This window comes from Engraulis encrasicolus, chromosome 16 (assembly GCF_034702125.1).
Source record: "Engraulis encrasicolus isolate BLACKSEA-1 chromosome 16, IST_EnEncr_1.0, whole genome shotgun sequence".
Taxonomy (NCBI): Eukaryota; Metazoa; Chordata; class Actinopteri; order Clupeiformes; family Engraulidae; genus Engraulis; species Engraulis encrasicolus.
The window spans coordinates 53360472-53370471 of record NC_085872.1 but is presented as its reverse complement, the minus strand read 5'-3'; the positions used below and the strand labels follow the sequence as shown (position 1 = coordinate 53370471).

The 10000-nt window shown below is 47.1% G+C and overlaps 1 protein-coding gene across 1 annotated transcript in view; it reads left to right on the top strand.

Annotated features, from left to right (window-relative positions):
* The window catches only part of kirrel1b (kirre like nephrin family adhesion molecule 1b), a 26267-nt gene that overhangs the window by 4270 nt on the left and 11997 nt on the right, over nucleotides 1-10000 (top strand). The window contains exons 2-10 of the mRNA XM_063220065.1: nucleotides 1351-1503; nucleotides 2526-2675; nucleotides 4057-4214; nucleotides 6080-6230; nucleotides 6533-6638; nucleotides 7373-7521; nucleotides 8124-8251; nucleotides 8775-8901; nucleotides 9631-9731. Coding sequence (XP_063076135.1) covers nucleotides 1351-1503; nucleotides 2526-2675; nucleotides 4057-4214; nucleotides 6080-6230; nucleotides 6533-6638; nucleotides 7373-7521; nucleotides 8124-8251; nucleotides 8775-8901; nucleotides 9631-9731 — 1223 coding nt within the window. The remainder of the gene's footprint in view (nucleotides 1-1350; nucleotides 1504-2525; nucleotides 2676-4056; nucleotides 4215-6079; nucleotides 6231-6532; nucleotides 6639-7372; nucleotides 7522-8123; nucleotides 8252-8774; nucleotides 8902-9630; nucleotides 9732-10000) is intronic.

Here is a 10000-nt window from a genome sequence, read left to right as displayed (position 1 = left end):
CCAGGTCCTATACTACCTCCATGGCATGCACAGGTCCTTTAGCTCAGTGTTTCTCAACAGGGGTGCCGCGGGCCCCCCTCAGGGGTGCCGCGGAAACGTGGCTGATAAACAAATTATGCAATATAATACATATTTGTCTAAATTGATAGGTAGATGCTAGTCAGTGGAATCTTTCATCTGCCATTTACGCACAATAAAGTAAATATAGGTCGCCCCAGTCAGCTGCAACTTCGAACGTAGGTCGTGTGACGTCTCCAAATGTGTTACTTTTCTAAGCTTGTGTGGTATCGGATGCGAGGCCATGTTACAGCTTGTTGGTTTGGGGTGCCTTGACATTTTTCATGAATTGAAAGGGTGCCTCGCCTCAAAAAAGGTTGAGAAACACTGCTCTGACCATCTCACAGCATGGTAGCAAATGAATATCTTCCGATTCCAGTCATTATATGCGCAAATATGCTGTTTAATGAGCTACATTTAGAATATTCATGCAGAAGTATCAATATTTTGTTCTGAGAACGTCTGCAAGAAAAATGTGAAAAGAAACACCTCCTTCTAAATCGTTTGGTTTTTGGTACGAAAATATCAGAAACAACATATGTGAAGCCCGTGTCACACTTCAAAGGGCATCAAAATATTATTTTAATACCGTCATTTGATTACATGCTAAAAGTTTCTTTTCTCTCTCTCTCTCTCTCTCTCTCTCTCTCTCTCTATTCCTCTCCCTCTCTCTCTATCTCTCTCCCCCCTCTCTCTTCCTCTCTCTCTCTCTCTATCCCTCTTTTATCTCTCTGCCTCTATCTCTCTCTATCCCCCTCTCTCTCTCTATCCCTCTCTCTCTCCCCCCTCTCTCTCTTTCTCTCTCCCCCCTCTCTCTATCCCTCTATCTCTCCCCCCTCTCTCTCTATCTCTCTCTCTCTCTATCCCTCTCTCTCTCTCCCTCTCTCTCTATCCCTCTCTCTCTCTCTCTCTATTCCTCTCTCTCTCTCTATCTCTATCCCTCTCTCTATCCCTCTATCTCTCCCCCTCTCTCTCTATCTCTATCCCTCTCTCTCTCTCTCTCTCTCTCTCTCTATCCCTCTCTCTCTCTCTGTATCTCTCTCGCTATTCCTCTCTCTCTATCCTCCCTCTCTCTCTATCTCTCTCTCTATATCTCTCTCTATCTCCATCCCTCTCCCCCCCCCTCTCTCTCTCTATCTCTCTCTCTCTCTCCCCATCCCCCTCTCCCCCACCTCTCTCTCTCTCTCTCTCTCTCTCTCTATCCTCCTCTCTCTCTCTCTCCACCCCCCCTCTCTCTATCTCTCTCTCTCTCTCTCTCCATCCCTCTCTCACCCCCCCTCTCTCTCTCCTCAGTGGAGTGTGGAGCTCGTTTCTCCCAGGAGCCTGCGGACCAGGCGGTGGTGTTGGGGGAGCGCGTCATCCTCTCCTGCGTGGTCTTTAACTACACCGGGATCGTACAGTGGACCAAAGACGGCCTCGCGCTGGGCATCGGGGAGGACCTGCGAGGTGACAAATTCACATTGGATTGCATGGGCTAGGGTAATGCTAAGCTAAGGCTAATGCTAATGCTAGCGCTGGGCATCGGGGAGGACCTATGAGGTAACAAATTCACATTGGATTGCATGGGCTAGGGTAATGCTAAGCTAAGGCTAATGCTAGCACTGGGCATCGGGGAGGACCTACGAGGTACCAAATTCACATTAGATAGCATGGGCTAGGATAATGCTAAGCTAAGGCTAATGCTAGCACTGGGCATCGGGGAGGACCTACGAGATACCAAATTCACATTAGATAGCATGGGCTAGGGTAATGCTAAGCTAAGGCTAATGCTAATGCTAGCGCTGGACATCGGGGAGGACCTACGAGGTACCAAATTCACATTAGATAGCATGGGCTAGGGTAATGCTAAGCTAAGGCTAAGGCTAAGGCTAATGCTAGCGCTGGGCATTGGGGAGGACCTACAAGGTAACAAATTCACATTGCATTGCATGGGCTAGGGTAATGCTAAGCTAAGGCTAATGCTAGCACTGGGCATCGGGGAGGACCTACGAGATACCACATTCACATTAGATAGCATAGGCTAGGATAATGCTAAGCTAAATGCTACTGCTGCCTGATTGGTCCAAGCTAGTCAACCAAACTTTTCAAAAGTTTTGTGTTTGAATTGTGTTTGTAACTTTACCTGAAGAAGGTCGGATGACCAAAACGTTGTGTTGAAGTTTGTTGGTGGAATGGACAGTGTGCGATTTCTTTGCACTTGACTGCTAGCAGTTGACAAAGATTGTCTAGGTAAAGAGAGATAAATTAAGTTTTCTCAAGGTTGGTGTCCCAAGGGGGTGTTGTCCTCTCTTTCTTTGTTTTCTGTGGCGTGTGGTGGCAAATTACGTAAGATGTGCGCTACCACCATCTACAATGCTAAGGGAACTCCATTTACTCTCAACCCCTACTGGTCTCCCAAAGGGACGTTCACCTCTCTCTCTCTCTCTCTCTCTCTCTCTCTCTCTCTCTCTCTCTCTCTCTCTCCCCAGCGTGGCCTCGTTATCGCGTGCTGCGAGTCTTCGACGTGGGTCAGTACAATTTGGAGATCAGCTCGGCACAGCTCTCAGACGACTCGCTCTACGAGTGTCAGGCCACAGAAGCAGCTTTGCGGTCTCGACGAGCCAAGCTGACAGTCCTCAGTAAGTACAGAATTCGTTGTTGCATTTGTAGTTCAATAGCCACGTCTTGTAATTGGTTTCAATGGTAGAAAAGACTACAAATGGCTAATTAATCATGTGGCGCTGCAGCAGCCAAGCTGACAGTAGTACAAGAACTCTTTCAGACAGAACTTTCAGACAATGGCCTAGCATTCTAAAGATGCTCATACAATGGACCACCATTTTAAAACTCTTGGACAATGGGATAAGGTTGTAGAATTCTTGAAGAGCCAAGCTGACAGAGCTCAGTAAATAATAGAATTCTTCCAGAACATTTTAGACAATTGGTCTTAGTCCTCCTCAACGGTTAAAGCGCAACAGCAAAGCACCTAGAAGCCGTTTACATAAATATTATTTGAAACCTATTAAAGAAAAATAATGCAGAAAATTATTTCTGCATTTACACATTAAACAGAGTTTTAGAAATTCCCCTTTTAAGGGACTAAAGCACACCTTCCCCAATAACGTTTTTAAATGTATCTGCAATATATGCATGGTTATTAGAGCAGAGAAGAGTAGAGTCGAGTAGAGTGCTTTATTGTCACTATATAAATGCAGGTAATGCTAACTTATAACTTCTTATGATGGTTGACTAGCTGCGTGATTACAATATGAATCAGACATTTGAGATATTTTGCTGGTCCTTTACTGGTCCGGCCCACTTTACATCCCTCTGACTGTGGCCCTTGAAAGGAAATGGAAGACAACTGCTCACGATGCCCCCAAATGTCTGTGTTTTAAATATACATGTTGTTAAAAGTGTGATTTTGACCCACTATGAGAATGGAAATATAGAGGCTTGAGCTTCAGAGGCCCCCGTGACTCTTGGGCCCCTGGGCCTGTGCCCGGTAGGCCCGTGCAGTAATGCGCCCCTGGCCAATCTGACAGCGATCAATACAATCATCTACATTGTACATTAAAGGTACACTGTGCAGGAAATAGTCAAAAAGGGTACTGAAACTATGCTGCTCATTGAAACTGGGCTGTCTATTGCCAAATTTGTTCTTTCCGTGAAAGTTTACTAAGTACAGTCATTTTTGCAGCTAAAAATGGCTATTTCTGGAAATTCAAAATGGCGGACCATGGAGAAGATCCCCCTTTTCATGTAATAAAAGTGGAATTTTTCCAGTCATAATGAATACTTAGAATTTGATGGTGGTGGTAAGTATTCATGAAAAAGGTAACATTAGTGAATGGGTATGAATTCTGGAAATAAACAACAAAAAATCTCACACAGTGTTCCTTTAAATGTAGGTATTGTAGATCAATGTGGCCATTTTTGTAGTTTAGTAGCCACATGTTATGATGGGTTTCAATGTGAGAAAAGACTGCACATAATATGTTTTGTTTATTTTTTCATCAGTTCCTCCAGACAATCCGGTCATCGACGGCTCTCCGGAGCTCCTCCTGCAGGCCGGCGTGCCGTACAACCTCAGCTGCGTATCGCGAGGAGCCAAGCCGCCCGCACACATCCAGTGGACACGGGACGGGGTGACACTCAATGGAGCATACAGCACCACGGTAATGACATGGGCAGCCATTTTTGTAGTTCAATAGTCACGGTTTTATCATGGTTTTTAGTGGGACAAAAGACTACAAAAGTGTTGTAGTTCCACAGTCACATCTTATAATGGGTTTCAATGGGAGAAAAGACTGCACACTAGGCTAAGTCCCAAGTGCGTGTGTGTGTTTAGGAGGTGCTGCCATTTTTGTAGTTCAATAACCACTGTTGTATCATCAAAGAGTTTGGGTATATAATAAAGAGGAATCGAAACACGGCCACTCAATGCAAAAGCGTGTGCTCAAAATTTGGTCTCCTAAGGGGGCGTTGTCCCTCCTTCTTCTCTTTTCGTGGTGTTTGCACAAGATGTGCGCTACCGCCATCTACAGCACTAAGGGGACTCCCATTTATTCTCTACCTCAAGACTCCGAAGGTCTCCTAATCGAAGGTCTCCTAAAGGGGCTTTCACCCGACGTAAAAAGTGGATACCGGAAAAGAACCCGCCTGCTTTATCTCACTCTAATATACGATTCTCTGGTATCATGGTTTTTAGTGGGACAAAAGAGTGCAAAAGGCTCCCTGAAGAGGCCATTTTTGTAGTTCCATAGTCATATCTTATAATGGGTTTCAATGGGAGAAAAGACTACACACTAGGCTAAGTCCCAAGTGCGTGTGTATGTCTAGGAGGTGCTGCCGGACCTCAAGCGGGTGACATGAACTGTGTGTGTGTGTGTGTATGTGTGTTAGGGTGGCCATCGGTCCGTTTTTACGACCTGTTCACAACATCCGTGTGTCCCTCTCTTTGTCTTTCCTCTCCTCCTAGTCTTTTGCTTATGGCCTCGAGAGATGCGAGGCAACGTCAGTGAGGCAAACTAGACCTTGACAGTCGGTCGCGTTTCCGATATTTGCGGCCGGCATGTTACTCCAGATTTAACTCCAGACTTCGCACAGCGAATTAACTGTATTGCTGTCGCCTTATGTCTGAAAAATCTCCGCGCAATTAGTGTTAATTGCGGTCCATAGCCCTATGAATTAACTGATTGTATGAAAGTTAAATAAGGTATCTATTTTATTGTCTACTGTCTGTTTCCTATTTTTTCCTGCACTGGTGGCAACGCATAGTGCAACCAAGTTTGTCCGCCAAATGCCTTTTCAACGAGGGCTCTCACAACTTTACAAACAGGGCAAAGAAAGCGTTCTGTACGGGCGCTCTGTCTGTATTTTGAGCTCGTGTTGTTGCTATGGTTATCCAGCTTCTGCATGAAAAAAACAGACATTTTAAAACACCGCTAATAAACACACTCCTGACCAACTTTGATTAAAGTAAATCAAATTAATTGTTGGCTATTATAGGCCTACGCATGCATGACTACCCAAAATACATGAAAAAAATATTTATGAAATAATACAGACAACAGCGGAAGGATTTGTCTATCGTAACCTGCCATCTCTGATACAACATTAAGTTAGTGGTAGCCTACTGATGACTCCTTTATCGGAATGAGGTAATGAAATGCGAAAATCCTTCCCAAAAAATCTTGTTTTAGGTCCTACAAGTAAAACTGTTGTTGGCAGTTAGTCTGAGGTAAGATGGCAGCGCTGTTCCCTGATTTTTGCCTACAGTTTAGAATGCCGACTTCACTGTTTTCTCTACGGAGGCGGGGAGGCGGCAAGTCGAAGCAATGGGTACGGCGCGAGGACGCTAGGTTAGAAAGTTAGGCGGCGGGGTTGTCCGGCCGAAAACTGGACAGCTGGTCACCCTAGTGTGTGTGTGTGTGTGTGTGTGTGTGTGTGTGTGTGTGTGTGTGTGTGTGTGTGTGTGTGTGTGTGTGTGTGTGTGTGTGTGTGTGTGTGTGTGTGTGTGTGTGTGCGTGTGTGTGTTTAGGAGGTGCTGCCGGACCGCAAGCGAGTGACGACCAAAAGCCTCCTGGCCCTGATGCCGCGAGACGTGGACTCTGGTCGCAACTACACCTGTGTGTCCACCAACCCTGCGGTGCCCATGGGCAAGCACACCAGCGTCATACTCAACGTCCACCGTAAGTACCCCCAAGGCGGCCATTTTGTAGTTCAATAGCCATGTCTTATTATGGGTTTCAATGGGAGAAAAGACTACAAATGCCTAACTGACGAGGCCATTTTTGTAGTTTAGTAGCCTAAACCTAAATTGGGATGATGATGGTGGTGATTATTAAGATGAAGAGGATGACCGTTATAGTGTGTGACATTGCCGTGATATGGATGTGTGATATTCTCTCTCTCTCTTCCCCTCTCTTTCTCTCTCTCTCTCTCTCTCTCTCTCTCTCTATCTCCCTCTCCCTCGCTCTCTCTCTCTCTCCAGATAAGCCTACTGTGACTCTGTCCATCGAGCCGCGCTCCGTGCTGGAAGGGGAGAGAGTCACCTTTACGTGTCACGCCACGGCCAACCCCCCCATCATGGGCTACAGGTAAAACAGGGTGTGTGTGTGTGTGTGTGTGTGTGTGTGTGTGTGTGTGTGTGTGTGTGTGTGTGTGTGTGTGTGTGTGTGTGTGTGTGTGTGTGTGTGTGTGTGTGTGTGTTATTTCCTTAAGCTTATTACCGTTTTGATGTGTGTGTCCACTTACATCCAAACGGTAATGAGCTTAAATAAATAACTTATACATGGGTTTGCCGTTTGTAAACAATCCCTGGCTGTGCACTCTACAACCACCGATTGGTGGAAACTGCTGTCACTCTAAACATGAGCTCACGTGGTTGGCTGCTTAGCACCTTGCCCCTCCTCACAACGTGAATGTTTGTGAACGGATAACCCATCTATTGATGATTCTCTCTCTCTCTTCCTCTTCTTCTCTCTCTTCTCTCTGGGTGTGATTCTCCACTGGGTGTGAGACGGTGTCTTGATAGACATTTGCGAGTAGTTATAAATGTATATTTAACTCTCATTTTCGTACTCTCTCCTTCTTTTCCTCTCTCTCTTCTTCCTCCTCTTATTCTCTCTCTCTCCCCCTCTTCCTCTGTGTGTGTTAGGTTGGCTAAGGGCGGTGTGACAGTATCACTTTAAGGGCGGTGTGATTCTGGACTGGGCCCCAGACGGCGTCTAAATCAATAGACTTGCGATGATAATAAATGTATATGTGTGTGTGTGTGTGTGTGTGTGTGTGTGTGTGTGTGTGTGTGTGTGTGTGTGTGTGTGTGTGCTAGGTGGGCTAAGGGCGGTGTGATTCTGGACTGGGCGCGCGACGGCGTGTACGTGACGCTGGTGGACCACTCCTACTTCACCGAGCCCGTCTCCTGCGAGGTCTTCAACGCCGTGGGCAGCACCAACGTCAGCATACTGGTGGATGTGCATTGTGAGTACACACACACACACACACACACACACGCACGCGCGTGCACGAACGGACGCACGCACGCACGCACACACACAAGCACGCACACACACACACGCACGCAGGCACGCAAACACACACACACACACATGCACAGACACACACGCACGTACACACGCACGTACACACGCACACACACACACACTCTCTCCTTCTCTCTCTCTCCCTAACCTTACTGTAATGTACTGTATCTCTCGTCTCTCCAGTCGGGCTGGTGGTTGAGCCCAGGCCGATGGTGGTGTAATTGTATCTCTCTTCTCTCTCTCCTTCTCTCTCTCCTTCTCCCCCCCCCCCCTCTCCAGTCGGGCCCATGCTGGTAGTTGAGCCCAGGCCTAACCTTACTCTAATTGTATCTCTCTCTTAAGGCCTAACCTTACTGTAATGTACTGTATCTCTCTCTTAAGGCCTAACCTTACTGTAATGTACTGTATCTCTCTCTTAAGGCCTAACCTTACTGTAATGTACTGTATCTCTCTCTTAAGGCCTAACCTTACTGTAATGTACTGTATCTCTCTCTTAAGGCCTAACCTTACTGTAATGTACTGTATCTCTCCCCTCTCCAGTCGGGCCCATGCTGGTGGTGGAGCCCCGGCCGATGGTGGTGGACGTGGGATCGGACGTCAGCCTCAACTGCAAGTGGGCCGGTAACCCCCCGCTCACCCTCACCTGGACCAGGAGAGGCTCTAGCATGGTAAGAAGATGCCATGTTTGTAGTTCAATAGCCACATCTTATAATGGGCTTCAATGGGAGAAAAGACTACAAGTGAGCTTACTGAAGAGGCTGTTGGTGGGCAGGCCGCCATTTGTGGTTCATTCACGTGTCATGGGGAAGAGGATGCTTTCCACTTTAAAAGTGTAAGTAACAAGGGGGGTGCTCGTTTCCCGATCCCACCCCGTCTCTCTGTCCCACTCACTTCCTGTCACCATCTCAGACTGTCCTATCAAATAAAGGCATAAAAGCCCCTAAAATATATATATTAAAAAAAAGTGGAAGTAACAAAAGTGTTGGGCTCAAGCCCGTTTGTTGTTGAGGTGATTTAAAACACAACACAACACAGCAGAACTTTATCCTGACGATGGATGAGCATCTCCCTCTCTCTGTATCTCTCTCTCTCTCTCTCTGTCCCTCTCTCTTTCTTTCTCTCTCTCTGTCCCTCTCTCTCTCTTCCCCCCCCCCCCACCCCCCCCCCCCCCCCCCCCCTCTCCATCTCCAGGTTCTCAGTAACAGTAATCAGCTGTATCTGAAGTCGGTGACCCAGTCTGACGCTGGTCAGTACGTCTGCAAAGCCATCGTGCCCCGAATAGGAGTGGGGGAGACCGAAGTCACACTAACTGTCAATGGTAACCAACACACACACACACGCACACGCACACACACACACGCGCGCGCACACACACACACACACACACACCTCAGAATAGGAGTCGTGGAGACCAACACGCACGCACACACATACACCCGCACGCACACATGCACGCACACACACACACACACACACACACACACACACACACACACACACACCTCTTCATAAAGGGTTTCAGTGTGTTGAAAAACTTCAATTCCCATCATGCTTTGCACAGCATTGTATATACTCATGAACGGCGTGAAGTTTTCCATGTGCGTTGCGCTTTTGTGGGGGAAAACAGCCAATGCAAGTCAATTGGTGATGTTTGGGTTTAATAAACGAAAGATAAGGACCTGTAGACTAGCGTTGTTCAAGCGCAACTTGCTCAAAACGTGCTGTGTTGCCGGCTGTTCAAATAATATAACAAAACAGCCGTGGCTGAAGCATGGACTGTATTCATTTAGGCCAGCCGATTTAGCATGTAAGTTGATGAGACATTCAGTTTGATTTCCCCCATAAAGGGGCGTAACGCACACTTACGAGCAAAGTACCTGGATGGCCGTTCATGCCTATATACCGGCTCTGAATCCACCAGAAAACTACACGTCCTGTGTTGTAGGTCCTCCCATCATCTCCATCTAAAATGGCTGCCTTGTAGTTTACAGAGCTGTGTGTATAATGGGTTTGAATGTGTATAAAAACTACATTTCCTGTGTTGTAGGTCCACCCATCATCTCCAGTGAGTCCGTGCAGTATGCGGTGAGAGGAGAGAGAGGCGAGCTGAAGTGCTACATCGCTAGCACACCACCTCCAGACAAGATCGTGAGTGGCACACGTATAAAACACACACACACACACACACACACACACACACACACACACACACTACACATTAACTAATGTAAGCACCTCCCCCACACTACATGTAACGGAGGCTAACTAGCATAGTTAGCGTGGAATGTTAGTAAACCTCCCTCCCGAAGCCTTATCGGAAGCGCTGCGCTATCGGACTGGCCCTTTAGTCCAGCGGTATCGTGCTGTGACTCCCATTGACTTGATGGCGAGTTCACACCCCCGGGAGGGATGCAGTG